This window comes from Puma concolor, chromosome A1 (genome assembly GCF_028749965.1).
Source record: "Puma concolor isolate L17-30 chromosome A1, mPumCon1.1.hap2, whole genome shotgun sequence".
Lineage (NCBI taxonomy): Eukaryota > Metazoa > Chordata > Mammalia > Carnivora > Felidae > Puma > Puma concolor.
Window position 1 is genome coordinate 30,359,870 of NC_141667.1, and position 21,731 is coordinate 30,381,600.

The 21,731-nt window shown below is 41.0% G+C and overlaps 1 protein-coding gene and 1 long non-coding RNA gene across 12 annotated transcripts in view; both read right to left on the reverse strand.

The window, feature by feature from the left end:
* The window catches only part of CPLANE1 (ciliogenesis and planar polarity effector complex subunit 1), a 144,773-nt gene extending 134,163 nt beyond the window's left edge, over positions 1 to 10,610 (reverse strand). For all 11 annotated transcript variants that reach the window (XM_086677296.1, XM_086677327.1, XM_086677291.1 and 8 more), the window contains exons 1-2: positions 10,471 to 10,610; positions 1,492 to 1,612 (exon numbers count right to left, since the gene is read on the reverse strand). In XM_086677296.1, the coding sequence (XP_086533422.1) occupies positions 1,492 to 1,572 (81 nt within the window). In that variant the 5' untranslated portion in view covers positions 1,573 to 1,612; positions 10,471 to 10,610. The remainder of the gene's footprint in view (positions 1 to 1,491; positions 1,613 to 10,470) is intronic.
* A 7,637-nt stretch (positions 10,611 to 18,247) lies between these two features.
* Positions 18,248 to 21,012, reverse strand: LOC147584075 (uncharacterized). The gene is made up of 3 exons (XR_015255147.1): positions 20,863 to 21,012; positions 20,277 to 20,380; positions 18,248 to 19,885 (listed from the first exon to the last, which is right to left on the reverse strand). It is a non-coding gene; the product is annotated as an uncharacterized LOC147584075 (long non-coding RNA).
* Positions 21,013 to 21,731: the final 719 nt, after the last annotated feature.

Consider the following 21,731-nt stretch of genomic DNA (forward strand, 5'->3'; position numbering starts at 1 on the left):
CTTAAAAGAAGGAGGAGGAGGAGGAGGAGGAGGAAGAAGAGGTGGTGGTGGTGGTATAGGGGTATCTGGGTGGCTCAGTGAGTTAAGCATCTGATTTCAGCTCAGGTCATGATCTTGCAGTTCATGAGTTCAAGCCCCACATCAGGTAGTGGAGAACCTGCTTGGGATTCTCTCTCCCTCCCTCTCTCTGCCCCTTCCCCACTTTGTGTGCACACGCTCTCTCTCAAAATAAATAAATAAACTTAAAAAAAAAAAAAAAAGAAGAGGGGGCGCCTGGGTGGTTCAGTTGGTTAGGCATCTACTTCAGCTGAGATCACGATCTCAAGGTTCATGAGTCTGAACCCCCTATCAGGCTCTCTGCTGTCAGTACAGAGGCTGCTTCAGATCCTCTGTCCCCTCTCTCTCTGCCCCTCCCTGGCTCACGTTCTTTCTGTCAAAAATAAATAAACATTAAAAAAAACAAGTTAAAAAAAAAAGAAGTGATATGTATAAAATGGAATATTAATCAGTGATAAAAAAAAAGAATGAGACCTTGCCATTTCCAATAACATGGATGGACCTAGAAGGTATAATACTAAGTAAAATAAGTCAGTCAGAGAAAGACAAATATCATGATTTCACTTACATGTTGAATCTAAAAATCAAAATGAACAGCAACAAAATAAACAGACTCTTAAATACAGAGAACAAACTTGTAGTTGCCAGAGGGGAGAGGAGTGGGGAGATGGGCAAAATAGTTGAAGGGGATTAAGAAGTACAAACTTCCAGTCATAAAATGTATGTTACCGATATGAAAAGTACAGCATAGAGTATATACTCAGTAATATTGTAATAGTGTTGTCTGGTGACAGATGGTGACTGTACTTATTGTGATGAGCACTGAGTAATGCATGGAATTATAGGATATGTTGTACACCTAAACCTAATATAACATTGCACGTTAATTATATTTAAATTTAAAAATTCCTTTTGATATTTGCCATCTCAACCTTAAATGTAACAGGAAAAAAAAATTTTTTTTTTGAAAATAAAATATTTCTTCTACACAGACCATTTAACTCTCTTGAGAAGCTAACTTGCTCAACATAAAAACAAACAAACAAACAAATGGGCGCCTGGGTGGCTCAGTCGGTTAAGCGTCCAACTTCAGCTCAGGTCATGATCTCGCTGTCTGTGAGTTCGAGTCCCTCTCAGGCTCTGTGCTGATAGGTCAGAGCCTGGAACCTGCTTCAGATTCTGTGTCTCCTTCTCTCTCTGCGCCTCCCCTGCTCACATTTTGTCTCTCTCTCTCAATAACAAACGTTAAAAAAAATTTTTTTTAATTTAAAAAAAACACAAACACAAAAAACTCTGTTCAGTGAGGTGATCCTGCTATAGATGGTGTTTGTTTTTTGTTTTTTTTTAAAAGACCATAGAACATCTATCTTAGAGGCAAAGTGCACATTTAACACATTATTATAGCTGGTATTGTATGAAGAAAGAAAAACCTACCTGTCCTAACCAGGAGACTCGTGGCCAGGGCTTTTTCTGCTTGATACTTGTTGATGTCAAAACTTCTAATCTTATCTCCATGCTTCTTGCAATGACCAATTAGGTAAAAAGTCACAAGATGCTGTAAATAATAATAATAATCAGTAGCCCATAAGATTTACAAGGATTCTAATTTAGAATGTTCACAAAGTTTTGGTAAATCACTTTTTTCATCGGCTCAAGTTAACTGTCTTTTTAAGGTAAGATATAAAGAATGCATTCAGTATCTCATCTTATGTCTTGAATAGTCAAGCAAAATGTATTTGCTTTTTTCACAAGTTGTTTCTCGGGCTATGAAGATAAAAATAAAGTAGGAAAAGATCTTGACAATGAAGTTTCTATGTGATATGCTTTTCTCAGTGCCATAGGTTGTATTTCCCAAAGATGGCCACAACAGTATCTCCCATCCTACATACTCTTCCTCAACTATGACTTTGACACTTCTCTCATTGAGAGCTCTGCCCCATGCCTCATCCCTTAAAAGTGGGTGAGATTTTAATTATTCTAACCAAGAGTAAAATGGAAGTGATGTTATACATTTCCCAAGGCTCAATCATAAAAAGCAATCATAGCTTCTACCTGACCCCCTGGAGTAATTACACTTTTGAAGCCTTCAATCTCCATATAAACAAACAACCCTGAGCCATCGAGCTGTAAGAAAGTCCAAACTAGCCCACATAAAGATGAAGCCCCAAGAAAACATGAAGTGAAGATGCATTAGCAAGTACCCATGCTGGGTATGGAGATAGTTGCAGTGGAAGCCAAGAAGAGTTTGTCAGAGCCCAAGCAGGGTGAGGAAAGCATAATCCATTCTTGGGAGAATCCTGGGAGGATGTTCACACAGTGTGACATGACAGCCTGGCACAGTGTGCTGGCACCCAAACAGAGAGAAACACAGAAGTCACACTGAAAAGGATCCCACTGACCAAACTGAAAACAGCTGGAGGATCAAAACATATTACGGCAATGGACTTAAAATCCATAGAATAAAATAGAAAACCATGAATCCATAGAATTATGAATAAGTAAACAAATAAATTGAACATTTCATAAAAATGGCATATTTACATTGTTATAAAGTATAAAAATACCCTATAAGGTACTCATTAGTTACAAAAAAAGAGTAACTTTATGATGAAAAAGCCAGGCAGACTCCATTTAATCCAGTGATCAAAATGAAAATTATCAGAAATGGGACAACTGGAAATCATGTATCACCTAATAGGTAAAATGAGAAAAATTTCTGTGACATCTGTGCTAAAGACACATAACCTGAATCTAATCACAAGGAAATATCAGGAAAACCCAAGTTAAGGGACATTCTACAAAATAACTGATCTGAAAACTTTCAAAAACCTTGAAAGTTTCAAGGGTATGAAAGTCAGGAAAAAGATCAAGAAACTGGTCCCAGGATGCCTGGGTGGCTCAACTGGTTGAGGGTCTGACTCTTGATTTTGGCTAAGGTCATGATTTGGCTAAGGCTCATGGGACTGAGCCCCACATCAGGCTCCACTGAGCATGGAATTTGCTTAAGATTCTCTCTCTCCCTCTGACCCTCTCCCCCACTGCATAGTCTCTCTCTCTAAATTTAAAAAGAAAGAAAGAAAGAAAAGAAAGAAAGAAAGAAAGAAAGAAAGAAAGAAAGAAAGAAAAGAAAGAAAAAGAAAGCAAGAAAAGAAAGAAAAAAAGAAAGAAAGAAAGAAAGAAAGAAAGAAAGAGAAACTGGTTCCAAGTGGAAAATCTGGTAACTAAATAAATTGCAATGAGTATCTTTTCATGATAAAAGACAATATTGGCAACAGGCAAAACTTAAATAGAAAGAGAAACTGAGGACGATATGGTTGTAATGTATGAATGCTAATTTTGATTTTGATGTGGTGTCTTCCAATTTTGGAGGTGAATGTCCTTGTTTGCAGAAAATATACACTAAAATATTCAGAGGTAAGGGAACATCAGTTGGTCACTCTCAAATGGTTTGTGAAAAAAAGTTCTTTGTACTATATATGCAATTTTCCTGTAAGTTTCTGTTACAAATTAATTTTTTTTAATTCTTAAAATTGTGAAATCTTGAACAATGATGTAATTTGGTCATCGGTCTGGACTGTATTCAATCATTAACCATATTCTTTCCTCCTTTTTAAAAAATTCTATATTCCTGGGGCACTTGGGTGGCTCATTCGGTTGAGCACCTGACTTCAGCTCAGGTCATGATCTCACAGTTTGTGGGTTCAGGCCCTGCCTCGGGCTCTGTGCTGACAGCTCAGAGCCCGGAGCCTGCTTCGGATTCTGTGTCTCCCTCTCTCTCTCTCTGCCCCTCCCCCACTCGTGCTCGCTCTCTCTCGAAAATAAATAAATGTAAAAAAAAAAAAAATTTTTTTTTTTTTTTAAATTCTATATTCCTGGGGCACCGGAGTTGCTCAGTTGGTTCAGTGACCGACTTTGACTCAGGTTATGACCTTCCAGTGCATGAGTTCAAGTCCTGCACTGGGCTCACTGCTGTCAGCACAAGCCTGGTTCATATCCTCTGTCCCCCCCGCCCTGCCCTCCCCTATTTGTGCTTTTTCTCCCTCAAAAAAAAAAAAAAAAATTTAAATTCTATATTTCTAATTCTATTTAGTTTATGAATTCCAAAATAGTTGATTTGGTATGATTAAAGATCTTTAAAAAGAAAGTAGCTGAACTTTTTAATAAAATAAGCTTTAAAAGAAAAACTATCCAACTACAGCAAAGAGGACCTATTAAGATGCTAGCCAACCTCATATTTTATACTGTAACATTATGTTTTTCAATTACTCAGAACTCTAAAAATCTAAATGACTACTTCCCACTATTTTTATAAATTTTAAATATAACTAAAATTATAAATAAAAGAAATTATTTAAAAAAGTGAACCAAAAGCAATAGGAATGATTTTATCAGACAAGCATCATTTGTAGCTCCTAATGAAATAATAGGCCTAGTCAACAGTATCAGTGGTTGCTAAAACTATTAGGTGAAAGTAGATGAGGAACTCTGTAACAGATGAACTGACATGGCCTACACTCACTAATAAATCTTAAAATTACTATGAGACAGGGGCACCTGGGTGGTTCAGTCAGTTAAGCACTGGACTCTTGGATTTTGGCTCAGGTCATGGTCTTGCATTTCAGTGGGCTTGAGCCCCGAGTCAGGCTCTGAGCTGGCAGTGTGGAGGCTGCTTGGGATTCTCGCTCACCCTCTCTCTATCTCTCCCCTGCTTGCACTCTCTCTCTCAAAATTAAAAAAAAAAAATGTTTTTAAGTTACTGTGAGACAAAGACATTATATCCCTCCTGATATGTTGCTACATAGATAGGAGGTACACAGAACCATCTAAGAAATATTCTTTAAAAGATAAAAATTTTAAACTGAACCTTAATCTGTCTGACTCTAAACATCAATGAACAAGAAATAAAGAAAATAAAGGAACATATTAAATACACCAGGAAAATAAAATCAACCAAATTCACAATGTAAAAAATGCTATAGGATAAATGATGCAGTTGGTTCAACAAATAAATGGTATTTTAACGGGGGGAAGGAGTGGGGCACCTGGGTGGCTCGGTCAGTTAAGCATTTGCCTTTGGCTCAGGTCATGATTTCACAGTTCATGAGTTCAAGCCCCGCCATCGGGCTCTCTGCTGCCAGCACAGAGCCTGCTCTGGACCCTCTGTCCCCTTCTCTCTCTCCCCATCCCCTGCTGTCTCTCTTAAAAAATAAATAAACATTAAAAAAAATTTTACAGGGGAGAGGGAGAAACTTATATATGTATTACATAGATATAGATATGCATATATGGGGTAATGTTAAGAGACATAATAACCAAATGTAATATACAAAGATCTATTTTGGACTTTAATTCAAATAAACCAGTTAGAAATAGATATTCAGCAGCTGCCAAAAAGAATAAGGAAGGTCTAGGGGCGCCAGAATGGCTCAGTTGGTTGTGCACCCAACTCTTAATTTTGGCTCAGGTCATGGTCCCAGGGTTGTAGGTTCAAGCCCCGAGTCAGGTTTTGCACTGAGCATGGACCCTGCTTGGGATATTCTCTCTCATTCATTCATTCATTCTCTCTCTCTCTCTCCCTCCCCCCTCTCCTTGCACTCTCCCTCTCTCTCTCAAAAAAAAAAAAAAAAAAAAGAATAAGGAAGATCTCTCTGATTTCTAGAATATATTGCTAATTGAAAAAAGTAAAGTGCAAAGGAATATACATAGGGGCACCTGGCTGGCTCAGTTGGTAGAGCAAGCAACGCTTGATCTTGGGGTCATGACTTCAAGCCCCATACTGGTGTGGTGCCTACTTAAAAAAAAGAGTATACCTAGTATACTACCTTATATGTAAAGAGATGAAAATAACATATGCATCATTTAATTTTGCAAAAAGAAACAGAAAAAGAAAACAAAAATTAACAGGCTAATAACTAACTTCCACTGGGGGGAGGGTGACCAAGTGGAAAGGCTAGAAAGAGAGGGATGCTTCTTAATATACCTTTTTGTACAGTTTTGATTTCTAGAATCATATTAGTAAAAACAAGAATGGAGGGGGTACATAAAAATACAAAAAAACAAATCTGACTATATTTCAAATGAGTAAAATAACCCCAATGAAGAAAAAAAGGATTAATTCAAGTAACTTTTTTTTTTAATTTTTTTGAGAGAGACAGAGCATGAGCAGGGGAGGGGCAGAGAGAGAGGGAGACAGAATCCAAAGCAGGCTCCAAGCTCTGAGCTGTTAGCCCAGAGCCTGATGTGGGGCTCAGACCCATGAAATGCAAGATCATGACCTGAGCTGAAGTCGTAGGCTTAACCATCTGAGCCACGCAGGCACCCCCAAATAACTTTTAAACAGAATATTTTGACGATATGCTCTCAAACTGAAGATAAAAAGAACAACAAACAAATGTCAAATTCTTCTTAGTTGTTTTCCCTAGGGGTATAAATACAAAAATTATGAAGCTACTTTTTGTGCATTGTAGGGCTGAGCAAATGAACATATGCATACATATATGTGTATGTTTGTGCATACATATGTGTCACACACACACACACACACACACACACACACACACACACACATACAGCTGTTGATGGGAGCCAGCATTCTCATTGAAGAAGAAAGAGGAAACAATTATAGAATGGGGAAAGGGGAAAGGTAAAGAAAAGTCCTAAGAGGCTAGATTATAATTGGAAGTATCTGTATAAAAACTCATGATTTCTAGCTCTGTCCTCTAAAAGAGGCTAAGAGCAATGATACTCCAGTAGCAATGAGCAAACCTAGCACTCAGATTTTGGGTTCTAAACCAAAAAGAAACACCATTCCTCAGTAAAAGAAACCAGGACTCCTTGAAAAAACAGCTAATTTCAGGGCAGGGATAGAAAAGGAAACAGATGGACCTGGAACATTTTTTTGTTCCAAAGTTAAGGAAACAAACATATGATAGAGACATGTCAAAAGAAACAGGATCGAGATTGAAGGGCCAAATCCCCCAAATTTGAGACTCTCAGCATCAAAGAAGATGAGCAACAGGTTACAATCTATTAAATAAAAAATATGGGGCACCTGGGTGGCTCAGTCAGTTAAGCATCCAACTCTTGATATTGGCTCAGATTGTATCTCACCATGGTATGATCGAGTCAGACTCTGCACTAGGCATGGAGCCTGCTTGAGATTTTCTCTCTCCTTCTCCCTCTGCCTCTGCCTCTCTCTCCCCACCCCACAAAAAAAAAAAAAAAAAAAAAAAAAGAATAAATGAGGGTGTTTTTGTGGATGCTAACTGCACACATGCTGAACAAAGTTTGAAGTTTAAAACTTTCCTCCCTTCCTCTGTTTATACAAAATAAAAGAATGAGTTTCTCAAAAAAAAAAAAAAAAAAAAAAGGAATAAATGAGGCCACACTGATTCAAGGGTAGATGTGGAAAACCACTATTTTAAAACTATCATAGTAGGGGCGCCTGGGTGGCTTGGTTAAGCATCTGACTCTGGCTCAGGTCATGATCTCGCCAGGTTTGTGGGTTCAAGCCCCGCATTGGGCTCTGTGCTGACAGCTCAGAGCCTGGAGACTGTTTCAGATTCTGTATCTCTTCCTCTCTCTCTGCCCACCCCGCCCCCTCCCATGCTCATGCTCTTTCTCTCTCTCTCAATAATAAATAAACGTTAAAAAAAAAAAACTATCATAGTAAAAACTAATTTAGGAAAGAACCATCAATGGATGCTAAATCAGGCAGAGGGAGGGGGAGGATTCTGATAAGGAACAAGATATTTACATAATCTAGAGGTACTGGGGCACCTGGGTGGCTCTCTCGGTTGAGGGTCTGACTCTTGATTTCAGGTGGGTCATGATCCCAGGGTCATGGGATTGAGCCCCGTGTTGGGTTCCAGGCTGGGTGTGGAGCCTCCTTAAGGTTCTCTCTCTCTCTCTCTCTCTCTCTCTCTCTCTCTCTCTCTCTCTCTCTCTCTCTCTCTCTCGCTGGGTGTGGAGCCTCCTTAAGGTTCTCTCTCTCTCTCTCTCTCTCTCTCTCAAATATAAATATAAAATATATAATATATATATTTTTTTACAAAACATATATAAAATATATACATATATACACACACACACAATCTAGAGGTATTTCCCCACAAATTACAGCTGACCCTTGAACAACAGAGGTTTGAACTATACAGGTCCACTTATACACAGATTTTTTCAATAAATCTAATATAGTACTGCAAATGTGTTTTCTCTTCCTTATGATTTTATTAATACGATTTTCTTTTCTCTAGCTTTAAGAATACATTATATAATTAACACAAGATACAAAATATGTATCATTTTTGTTATTGGTAAGGCATGGTCAACAGTATACTATTAGTTCAGGATTTTGGGATTCAGCAGACTTTCAACTGCTTGGGAAGAGGGGGTGGCACCTCTAACACCCATGTGGTTTAAAGGTCAACTGTACTTAATTGGAAAATAAGGAGAAAATAACTGTTAATAGAAAAAAAATGAGAGTGGAAAAAAGGGATAACATCTTAACCTATAAGAGGGACACATTATGCACCTCTGATTGTGATAATGTGAAGAAGACAAGACATTATTTATATAGTATTCCAACCAAAAAATTCAAACCTAACTCTATTCATGAGGAAACTAACTCATATCGAAGAATATGATATAAATGGGCTCTTATTCCTTAAAAATATCAATATCATGAGAAACAAAGGCTCAAGAACACTCCAAGGAAGATAAACAATATAAGGCAACTAAATGAAATAAAATAAACTGAACTGTATCTTGTACTAGAAAATTTATTATAATTTTTTTTTCAACGTTTATTTATTTTTGGGACAGAGAGAGACAGAGCATGAACGGGGGAGGGGCAGAGAGAGAGGGAGACACAGAATCGGAAACAGGCTCCAGGCTCTGAGCCATCAGCCCAGAGCCCGACGCGGGGCTCGAACTCACGGACCGCGAGACAGTGACCTGGCTGAAGTCGGACGCTTAACCGACTGTGCCACCCAGGCGCCCCGAAAATTTATTATAAAGGATATTATTGTGACAACTGACAGAACTAGAAATATGGATTATAGCACAGATAAAAGTAATTAAATTTCCTGAATTTGGTAAATGTACTTGTTTATGTAAAAGTGGTAAGAGGCATGACGCATGCAACCCATTCTCAAATAGTTCAGAAAAAACAACGTGTGTGCACAAGTATAAAGAAAAGAAAAAAGCATGGGCAAAATATAAACAAAGGGTTCAACTGGGTAAGAGTACAGGAATTCCTTAGTATTATTCTTGTAATTTTTCTGTAAACCTGAATTTCAAATTCAAAAAAAGAGGAGATTGGAATATGACAGGGTATTAGATGTTATTGAGGAATTAATGTTATTTTGGGGAGTATGTGGTAATTCTGAGTTTGGGGGGGGGGTTAATGTCCTTACCTCTCCTAGATAGGAGAGATACAGTATACACCTAAGTATTTATGCCAGGAATTTGCTTTAAAATACTCCAGATGTATTGCCATAGATGAGCCTCGCAACTAAAACGTAAAGGATAAAAAGACAGCTCAAGATGTGAAGACAGCCCTACAGGATTTGATGATGGACGGTCTTTCACCTGTCGTAACTATAAAAGATGTTCTCACCTCCTGTTAGGTGGCAAAGATTATTTCTGCCTCATGGTGAACTGGCATTCGAAACACTAAAGCTACAGATAACACCATGAAACAAGTACAATTAACTAACGGAAGAAAGAAAGAAAAAAGAAACTCAATCACACAAGGTATGTTAGGAGGGAAAATATGGTTAAGTCTACCCTAAAAAAGTACGTTTATTCAAAACACACTGGCGAACACAATTTCCCGGGAAAAAGAGTCTAAGAAATCGCGTCCATTCATTCACCAGTGCTCAGTTCATACCAAAGAAAGTCAAACAGAAGTTTCGCCACGACCACCGCGCACAGGTCATCGGGTCATGTCGAGAGAACCCTCTGGGGTTTCCCACCGGACCCTGCAGCGTAGGCTTGGCGGGGACAGCCGCCGTCTCCCCCGCGAGGTGCTCACTGCGGCGCCCGCGGGGACGCCCAAGGGTGGACGACTAGGAGGGGGTCCCGCCCAGGGCTGGCGCGGACCGGAGTTCGTCCCGCGCCGGCCGGAGGGCGACCCGACCCCCGGAGCTCCCGCGCCTCCGTCAGCCTGCGGATGCTGCGGCGCGAGAGCGACGCGGGGAGGCTGGGGCAGGCCGAGGGAGAGAGAAGGGCCCGGACAGGGCAGCGGGAAAGGACGAGGGGACGGGGTGCGGCAGGAGAAGGCGGGGGGAGGTCGCGCACCGGCCAGACGCTAGGGTGCGGGTTGAACCCGAGGAGCCCGCGGACGCCGGCGGCCCAACGGTGCGGGGAGGGGGCTGGGGCCACAAACGGCAGGAATCTGCCCTTAGTTACCTCCGCCGGGGCTCCTGGCCCGTCCGGGGCGGGGAAGGCGAGGCCGAGGGCGAAACGGGCAGCGCTGCGAGGAGGCGGGAGGGCGACGGCCACGGGCCCAGCGGGCCACCGGACGCGAGCCTGTACCCTGGCGACCGCGGCGGGCGGGGAAGGAGACGGCGGGCACCGCCAGGGCGCCTGCTCGGAGCCGCCCGGGAGCGCGGGCGGGAAGCTCGCGATGCTCCTCCTTCCCTCCTCCTCTTCCAGGCTCTGCAGGTTCCCGCCCCTCGTCCTCCGAGTCGCCCCTCGACTCCGCACCCTCTCCCGGCCCCCTTGCCTCCGCCTCCCGCTCTCCTCCGCGGGCTCCCTCCGCTCCCCCCCCCCCCCCAACCTTCGGTCGCCTCAGCTTCCGCCGGGGGTTCGTTCCTCTCGCCGGCGCGCTTCCGGGAATCGCGTCTTGCGTGCCCGGGAACTGTGCAGCGCTTTTCAGAGAAACTGTTTAATAACCGACTGATGGGCCACTCGCGGGACGTCCCCTCCCGTGGGGAGTCCTTCCCGGACCCGAAAACAAAAGCCCCCCCCCCCCCCCCCCCCCCCCACAGATCCGGTGGGCAACCTACAGCACTAAGGGAAGTGTGTCTGTGCTCGCCATCCTAGTGACTTGTTCGTCTCTGACACTGTTTTGGCTTCCTTTGCCCCAGTCTTGGGTCCAGCCGACTGACTCGGGACAGGGGTCACGAACAAGCAGCCCGGACTAGCCTGGAAAAGCATTTTTTTTCTGTAACTTAAATTTGAATGCCTTAGGCAGTGGCATGCTCTGTTTTCCCTCCTCATCTTCCTTTTCACATGTTATGAGAATTATTTGGAGAGTTTGAAAAAACATTGGCGCTCGGGGTCCACTACTAAGGATTTTGATTTGATTGATCTGGGATAGAACCCAAGTTTCTCTTGCTCTTCTTAAAAGTTCCCCAGGTCTATACTCGAATTAACATTAAAAAATAAAAATAAAAAGAATCGCACACTTAAAAATAAAATAAACAATTTCTCCAGGTGATTCAAATGGGAAGTCAACGTAGAGCCTGTTATGTATATTACCAAATTGACATTCTTAGTCATAATACTAATTCCCAGCATCATGAACATTGCGTATTGGCCTCACTTGAGTCTTCTTCAAACAGGTGACAGGTGACAGTGCTAACTCATTATCTTATCATATATTTTTGATTTCTAGTGAGATTGAACATTTTTCAAATATTTATCCATTTGTCCAATTTCTTTTTTGAATTGCCTCTTTATATTCCTTGACCATTTGTTCAATTGCAATGTTCAAGTTTTTGTTATTCTAAATAATTACTTATGAGAATTAAGTAATTATTCTGCCAAATGGAGCAAGTCTGCCATTTACCGTTTAATTTTGTTGATGTAAGTTACATGAGAATGTGAAATAACTAAATCTATTTGATAAGGTTTTCATGATTCTTATCCTCATTTAAACCAAGTTTCAGCTCCTGTCACCATTCTTTTTTTTTTTTTTAAGTTTATTTATTTATTTTGAGAGAGAGCACGGAAGCACGAGCAGGGGAGAGGCAGAGAGAGGGGAGAAGAGAAAACCCCAAGCAAGCTCCATGCTCAGTGTACAGAGCCTGATGCAGGGCTTGGGGAAACCTTGACCTGGGGTTTGGGGAAGGGGTTACTTGATCTCACAACTGTGAGATCATGACCTGAGCTGAAACCAAGAGTTGGATGCTTAATGGACTGAGCCACCCAGGTGCCCCCACTATACTTAAAACCAAAATAAAACCACACATCTAGAAATTCATTTTCTTAGGCTCCATTTCCATTGAATTAGTTCAATTTAATGATCATACTACCATCTCATGGCTTTAGTTTTTTTAGAACAGTTTAAGGGTCACAACAAAACGGAAGGACAAGAACAGAGTTCCCATGTGACCCCCTGCCCCCACAAAAGCATAGCCTCTCACCCATTATTAACATCCCTCACCAGATTGGTACATTTGTTACAATTAATGAACCTACACTGACGCATCATCATCATTCAGAGTCTATAGTTTACATTATGATTCACTCTTGGTGTTGTACATTCTGTGGGCTTGGATTTTTCTGTAATTTATTACTAATTATCATATATGACAATGTTGTGTAGGGACTTTGAGAGTTTGGGGGGAAACTGTGTGACAATATTCCACGTTAAGATGTCCCTTTTCTTGGTGTGCCTGGATGGCTCAGTCCGTTAAGCGTTGGACTCTTGGTTTCATCTCAGATCATGATTTCAAGATCATGAGATCAAGTCCCACATCGGGCTTACACTGACAGGCCAAGCCTGCTTGGGATTCTTTCTCTGCCCCTCTCCTACCCACACCCACTCACTCTCTCTCTAAATCAAATAAAATTAAAAAAAAATTTTTTTAAAGACATCCCTTAAAGAAATTGTGGTTTATATACACAATGGAATACTACGTGGCAATGAGAAAGAATGAAATATGGCCTTTTGTAGCAACGTGGATGGAACTGGAGAGTGTTATGCTAAGTGAAGTCATACAAAGAAAGACATATACCATATGTTTTCACTCTTAGGTGGATCCGGAGAAACTTAACAGAAGACCATGGGAGAAGCAAAGGGAAAAAAAAAAAAAAAAAGAGAGAGGGAGGGAGGCAAACCATAAAAGACTCTTAAAAACTGGGAATAAACTGAGGGTTGATGAAGGGTGGGGGGGGAGTGGGTGATGGGCATTGAGGAGGGCACCTGTTGGGATGAGCACTGGGTGTTGTATGGAAACCAATTTGACAATAAATTTCATAAAAAAATAAAATAAAATAAAAAGGCGTCCTTTTTCTTAAGACTTTCTTGCCTCTGTTTTGATGGACCATCTCCTATGTAAAGCTAGCTCTTCCCTCTCCTCTAATCCACATCTTTTTCTACAAACACCAAATTAATATTAACACAGAACAGGTTAAATATTTCTCTTAGATACATCTAAGTCCTATAACTTCATTTTGGCCAGAGTACAATATCTCCTATAACAAACACTCCCCAAATCTCCATAGGTCAATGCAACTAAGCCACTTTTTTGGAATGAAGCTTGCTCTGCACTGCACCCCAAAATATTTTTCAGGGGTATACAAAAAATGAAATCATGAAATAACTAGATAAAATATTGTTGAATATTTTTTGATTTCAGAGTATGGAATGTCTTTCAATGTAACATATAAAGAATTAGTTTTCTTGCCATCTGAGATGAGAATTTATTTCTAGACGACACCCTCATTATTTAGGAAAATGCCTTGATAGGCCTGTGAAATTTGCTACTGAATACCACTGTCCATGGCTCTTCTTTTTCCTCAGCACACAAGGACCATGTGTCTGGGCCCCTTTGTATCTAGATACAGCCATGTGGCTATTTCTTGCCAATATGTGTGTCAGGGATGCGTGTTATTTTAAGAACAAGGCAGTGAAGGGCATTTGTGCCTTTTTTTTTTTTTAATTTTTTTTTAACATTTATTCATTCTTGAGACAGAGAGAGAGACAGAGCATGAATGGGGGAGGGTCAGAGATACAGGGAGACACAGAATCCGAAACAGGCTCCAGGCTCTGAGCTGTCAGCACAGAGCCCGACATGGGGCTCGAACTCACGGATTGCGAGATCATGACCTGAGCCGAAGTCAGACGCCCAACCGACTGAGCCACCCAGGTGCCCCCATTTGTGCCTTTTCTAAACTCTCTCTCTTTTGACCTCTGCTTTTTGAAAGCAAAGAAGACGGTGGAAACACAAGATGGAAGCCTTAGGCAGAAAGCTAGGCATGCACAACGGGAGGATGGACATTAGACATCCTGACCGAGAGCCCCAACAGAGGACCACCCAGGGAGCATCATGTTCCGCCCATCTAGTAGTCCGTCAGTGGTATAGCATCCTGGCAGAGGAAGAGGGAAATGTGTAGTCCCAGCTGCACTTGTGCAAAAAACACTGGGTTGTTCTTATTTGACCTGTGTCTCCAGAATGGAAATAATGTGGTTTCCTACCCCTTGCAGGTATTTTGAATACAGTTTGGGAACGGACATGCAGTAGTTGGCTAATTATTGTATAATTCAGACCTGCCACTCAAATGTTGCCACCCTAGGACCCACCCAAAAGAAAAAAACTATATAAGCCCACATCCTGGAGTTTCCAAGCCCCTTTGTCTCTTGCCCCCCTTCTCCCTTGGAGTGTACTTTAATAAAACTTTGTTCTGCTTTCCTTTCGCTGCCTGCAATTCTTTACTGTGGCAGTGAAAAGAACTGAGGCTTCTTTCTTTTTCCATCTACTTTTCCATAACAAAAAAATTCAGGGTTCCTGAACAACTGAACATAGCTGCCTCTCTACCGTAGCTACTTCTACCATAGCACTGGATAGTAGCTAAATGGTTGCTTTAAGTCATGGGCCTGGGCTTTTGTTGTTGTTGTTTTAGTTTAATCACTAAAATCTATTTCACAATAGAATGGTGACATTATATCATTAACATGGCTCAGTTGCTCAGTCGATTGAGTGTCTGACTCTTGATTTCGACTCAAGTCATCATCTCATGTTTCATGGGTTCGAGCCCCACATCCAGCTCTGTGCTGGCAGTGCAGAGACTTCTTGGGATTCTGTGTCCCTCTCTCTCTCTGCCCCTCCCTGCTCACTCTCCCTCTCCTTCTTTCTCTAAATAAATAAACTTTAAATTTTTAAAAAAGAATTAAGCACATCTACCTTCTGTGTGTCGGGCACCATGCCATCTCTGAACCTCTAGAGGCGTAAGTCCCAGATCCCAGCCCAAAATTGATTACGGATGTTTTTCCAGTGTTTCCTACCATATTCTTAATAGGTTTCTATGGTTGCTCTCTATAAATGCTATAGGCTGTTCGCTCCCTTGCTCTGTCAGATGTGGCCTCCTTCCACTGTCCTGCGGACACTCTCACATTTCCATGTGTGCTTTAGCAGTATTTGAACTGACAGTGCACTTCATCCTCAAATTTTCTCTTATTCTCAGCCTACAGTCTGGGGAACTGAAGGCCAAATGTGACCCCACTAACCATCACAGACTGCTTGTTCACTGAGCCTTTTAGATGAAGCCACCAAGAAGGATTCTTAAATTTACTGCCATACACAAATCACTGTCCTTCTCATGCTTCCTACTGGGCAGCTGACTGCATAAGGTGATGGGCTTGGTCTTTTAAGGCATTTTGGCTTGCTACCCCTTGTCTAGGCTTGGTATGTTTTATTGAGTAAATCACCCAGCCCTCTCAGAGAGCTGTGAGTTTGGTTTATCTTCACCAAGGATGCAGAGCAGGAAGTCTTCTCACAACTTCAGAAACCACAGCCATCCCTGTGTCTCTGTGTAGGATAAGTGGCAGAGGAGATACTGGCAACTTAGCACCATTTATCTCAAAGATTATAGAACGGAGGTTCAAGTCCACCTAAAGTAACAAACACCTTATATAAATCTTGCTCCAGTTAGCACCAAAAAAAAAAAAAAAAAATCTCCAGCAGAAAAATTTGAGAACTAAGAATCTCTAACCTAGTCCTACAATCTGCTGTGTTCCCATTTCTAGACCTTAGGTGTGACAATAATGGGATAGCAGTGGCTGATTTTGCTGTATGGCCATCAGACCTACAGGTATTGGTTTAATTCTGAGGTTGACTTTCTACACATTCATTACTTAAAATTTATGGAAATGACTACAATTTGCTAAAACAAAAAATTATTGAATGCCTATTATGGGTCATACACTATGGTAGGTATAAAGAGGGGAAGACAATGTCCCTAGTTCAGAAGAGACTCATCAACACTTAAATTACAGTGTAGTAATAAACTCCATGATAGCAGTATACTCAGTGCATTTTCTCTACCTGAGATATGAGGAAGTCAGAAATACTTAAGATAGGTCTTAAACAGGGAAGAGTTCAGTTTGAAGCACTTCCATTTTGTGGTGCCTTTGGAATTCAAGGTGGAACTATCTAGTGAACAATTAGATACATGGTTCAGAAGCCCAATGGAAGTGCTGTAGATATAGAATATGTAATCTAAGCATCAGTATCTCTTTTAGCCTTACCTGAACTTTTTAAGGATTGCCTCCCTTTAACCTATAATGATAAATAAGAGTTCAATGGACAATACCAATTCTCACGAGAATGTCAGAGGGGTGAGAGTGGTGTCATGAAAGCCTAGGAAGGATGAATCTAAGAAGGAATAGACAACCGTGTGAAAATCTGAGTAAGGTCAAATAAAAATAAGCCTGAGCATTCCCACAGCCCAAGTTTTGGTGTTTTGTAGTTACAGTGCCAGATACATAACAACTGAAATCCTTTTGGTAGCAGATAATAACATCAAATCTGAGCTTGAGCAAGAGAAGGAATTTATTGAGATTCTGGTGTATCCCACAGAATCTAAGGAATGGTTTCAACAACCAGGAAGGATTATAGACATGCTCTGTAGAATGGTGCTCTCCAGTAGAAATTTCTGTAATGGTGATGGGGCACCTTGGTGGCTCAGTTGCTTGAGCGTCTGACTTCAACTCAGGTCATGATCTCAAGGTTTGTGGGTTTAACCCCCATGTCAGGCTCTGCGCTGACAGCTCAGAGGCTGGAGATTCTGTGTCTCCCTCTCTCTATTCCTCCCCCCACTTGAGCTCTCTCTCTCTCTCTCTCAATAATAAATAAATAAGCATTAAAAAAAAAAGAAATTTCTGTAATGGTGAAAAGGTTCTATGTCCTGTCCAATATGGTAGCCGTTAGCCACAATGTAATGAGTACTGAAATGTAAGTACAACTGAGACACTGATTTTTTTTATTTTATTTTAATTAAATTCAAACAACAAATGTGGCTAGTGGCTCCTGTATTGTACAGTACAGCTCTAAAGCCTTTCCTTAACATGACTCAACTCCAGTTATTCTCAGTTCACAATTGCAAATCTCTTGGAGGGAAAGTGCAAACAGTGCAGTGGGGAAGGGATCCACTCCTGGATCAGTTAGCTATGGCTAGGATCACATAGAACAGAAATGGCTGCTGAGGGCTTATTTGTGTGTATTTGAGGCCATTATTTCATCACAAGGGGAATCATTTTAAGCTGAGGTTTATTATAAAGGTGATGAGTTAGTTATTTAGAATAAGAATAGGCTACCATGTCAAAGAGCCCCTACAGTAAACCAGCAGCCTAAAGAACAGAGATGTTTATTTCTATGTAACTATTACAAGGTGCATGGTTCAGTCTCGAGCAGTAGCTCTCATCCATACATTTATTCAGAGATTCAGTTTGCCCCAAGATACTTGCTCTGGCATCCTCCACTGTCTTGTTGCCTAATCAAACTGGGTCATAGTGGATTCCAGCCAAGGGAAGGGGAAAATGAGAAAGTATGTCCACAGTCTTAAGATCTGAGCCCAGAAGTAGTACACAATATTTCTGTATATGCTGCATTAGACAGAACATGATCATGTGGACATTTCAAGGGAGTCTGGGAAATGTAGATTAGCAATGTACCCAGTAATACTGAAGGAATGTTTTGGTGGACAATAATTATTATGGACAATTAATTTGGTGGACAATTATCACAAGTAGTTAGATTTAAAAAATAATAATACACATTTCCTGCCTTCAAAGTTATCACAGGTTTGGTGAGGAGACAGATGAATATTTAGCAATGAAAAAGGAACATGCTGTAAGAATCCAAAGACAAGAATGACTCAAACTTTAAGGTACATATGAATCACTTGAGACTCTTATTAAAATGCAGATTCTGATTCAGTAGGCTTGGGGTGGGTGAGACCTTTTTTTTTTTTTTTAAGTTTATTTTTGAGAGAGAAAGAGAGTAGGGGAGGGGCAGAGAGAGAGGGAGAGAGAGAGAATCACAAGCAGGCTCCTCGCTGTTAGCGCACAGCCCATCATGGGGCTTGATCCCATGAACTGTGAGATCATGACCTGAGTCAAAATCAAGAGTCAGACACTTAACTGACTGAAGGGGTGGGTGAGACCTTGACATGTGCTTTCTTAACAAGCTTCCAGGTGATGTCATACTCCAGGTCCTGGGACCACACTTTGAGTAGCAAATAGTTGCAGGTTTGGCAGAGGGAATGACAGTTGAGCTACACGTATGTGTTATGGTGATTAAGACCAGGTTTGGATGTCACTGGCTGATTTAAACTGCCTATCTTTAGGGGCACCTGGGTGGCTCAGTTGGTTAAGTGTCTGACTGTTGATCTCAGCTGAGGTCTTGATTTCAGGGTTGTGATTTCAAGTCCCACACTGGGCTCTGCGCTGGGTGTGAAGTCTACTTAAAAAAAAAAAAAAATGCTTACCTTTAAGCAAGATTTTTAAGACCTTAAGTAAGGTTACTTAAGGTAACAGAGAACCTTACTGAATTTAACAATAAAAGAAGCCAAACAACAAATGATTGGCTTATTAATGCAGGGGGTCAGCAGGTTTCTTGCAAGTTTGATGAGGCAAGGCTCTGGTTCTATTTTTCCCTGATTCTCTTTGCTCTGCCCTTTGTCTTCAGGCTGGCTTCTTTTGTGGTACAGTGAGAATATGGCAAATCTACCATTCTATAAGGAAAATGTAGTTTATCTCTTTTTTTTCTGTAACTGAATATTTTTTATGAGCCTCCACTCCAGTGTGTAGCAGGGAAAGTCTTTGCCTTGACAATTAATAATACTTCCACTTCTTTGGTAAGAATTTCAAATAAATATTGTACCTTGTGGATTTTCTTCTCATTCTACGTAACTTACAGAGTAGACTCATAGTGATAGTGGTAGGAGGGGCTATGTGCCCTAAAGGCAATGGGGGAGAGAGTGCTTGTGTTCAAACTTTGTTTTCTGTATTTTTACCCATCACTGTTTCAGGATGTTTGATACTTGCTTCTGATCTCTTGCACTGGTATCTACTGTAGCTCAGCTGCGAAGCCTCTTTCTCCCTTGAGGATGCTACATTGCCCACCGAGGTTCAGCCACATCCTTTGTCCTTCCATTCTGTGCCTTTCAAATGGATGCTCTTGTTCTCAACTTCCCCAGAGCATGTGAGTTATATGCTTTGAATTTGACAAAAGAGCTGAGAGCAGGTCTTTCCTTTCCCTATCACATTACCATGTTTTATTCTGGTAGGATCACACCCATATTGTCTTTTCCAATGACAGAAAATCTACTCTACTTTCACCTTTATCCTCAACCCCATGCTCATGAGATTTTTATCTTGAAATACATGCATATCTGATTCCTTGTTTCCACCAAGTCAGAGAATTTTTTCCTTCTTCTCCTCCTTCTTCTTCTTCTTCTTCTTCTTCTTCTTCTTCTTCTTCTTCTCCCTCTCTTTCTCCTTCTCCTTCTCATTCTTCTCCTCCTCCTCCACCTTCTTCTTCTTCTCCAGATAGGACTCCTCTTACACATATTCTGACTCTTCTCTGGATTGCTCCTGCATTGTGGCATATGGAAAAATGCCATATTCAGACTTTAATGTTTTGACTTTGATATTTAACAAGAAATTTAGAATACACTTTTGTGAATGAAGCTGAACTGTTCAGACAGTTGTCTTGTTAAAGAATCAAATAATAATTTTACTTGGAGACTTGAAGCTGAAAATAAAAACTTCGCTTTAGGTGGTATCTATCTTCTATATAAAGAAGTGAATGCCACTGATTCAGTGAATGGGTAGTGCACTGGCTTTTCACTGTGTCAAGGTGGCTAGGCTGAATCCCTTCCCTGTATGTTTCTAGCTAGAGTAGACCACAAGGGAGATTCTTATGGGAGATTTCAAGGGCAGAAGTGAAGCAGCTACCTTGTAGCCCACATGTCTGGTCCCTTACCTGCTGGCTTTGCAGCTGCTCTAACTTCCCTTGGATCCTCTTTCAAAGTCTCCAACTCCTGGGCCAGGTATAAGTATTTAGCTCCCTGAAGAAGGCCTCGGCTTCTGCAGGACATCAGTACCACCAAAGTCAGAAGCAACAACAACTAACATGGATTTTGGTCCATCCTCCTGATCTCCAGCTCATGCTTGTAGGGCCCAACGTGTCCTAACTGTCTTAGATTTTGCAGCCATCTTCCCATGCTGCCTGACTGCTCTATGAATTCAAGCTCCACATCTGACACAAAGAAAGAACCTTACAGAGACTGCTTAAATCAGTTCTCTTGATTGCATAATATCAAATTCCTGTAAAAATATACCACACACACACACACACACACACACACACACACACACATTTTCTAGTGTTTCTTTCTCAGAACCCTGCTGTAATACGTAAGGCAATAATACTTTAATGAATGTAAAATTACTTCCCCAAATATTCTTTAAAAATATAATTTCTGCTATGGTAGCAAAAGGCTACAGATGTCTCAGGTCTTACACTACCACACCACACCATCCTGGAAAAAAAAATCTATTTCCCCAACCTGTGCTTCACTCCAATTGGAACAATTTAAGTCACGCATCCACTTTGAGTCAATCACTAGTCCTAAAAAAAAGAAAGAAAAAAAAAAGCATTGATTGGTTTAGGCTTTATTTAAGTGTCATTCATAGACTAATCACTGTGACAAGGTGAGTTGCAGGACTGCAGTAGCAATAGCTAATCGTGGATTTTCCCTGTCACCTGACATGCGGCCATTTTATACTTAAGTATGCTTCCCATTGACTTGAAAGATTAACGTATCATGTACTTGGACAGACAATTGTCTGGAAGCCATTTTGACAGTCTTCCAGTTCAACAAAAACTATTAAACTGAATCACGGCATTGGTTAGAGTTGTCAGAGACAGAAGACTTTCTCATAGCAAGTACTGTGGGTCCATATGTCCTCTCAGTAATGGGGACTCAGCCTCTGATTTGTCTTCTGAGACTCTACTTCAGAACAAGCCCCTCAACTGTGTAACCTGATAGGTGGACTGTGTGGGGATCCCTTGATAGTTTACCCAGCTGCTGTTTGGTCTTTATCTATAGACGTGTAACAGTTCTATTGCAACATGCATCGTTTTAATTTCAAGTCCTAAAGTCTCCTCTTGTTTAAAGAAAAACTGGAGTTCTTCTTTCTATTTTCCGAAAACCCATCAAAAGGGAAAGGACATCCCACACAGAGGAAAAAAAGTTAAGTCCAAAAGTAAGGCTGGGCCTAAATTCCCTGGCCATCAAGACAGAACATAGGAAAGAATATACATGCTTTTAGATAAGGCTTTATATCTTCACTGGGTGGTAAACAAGTGTGTTCACTTTGAGAAAACTTATCTGTGATTTGTGTACTATTCTGTATGTTATTTCAATTAAAATCA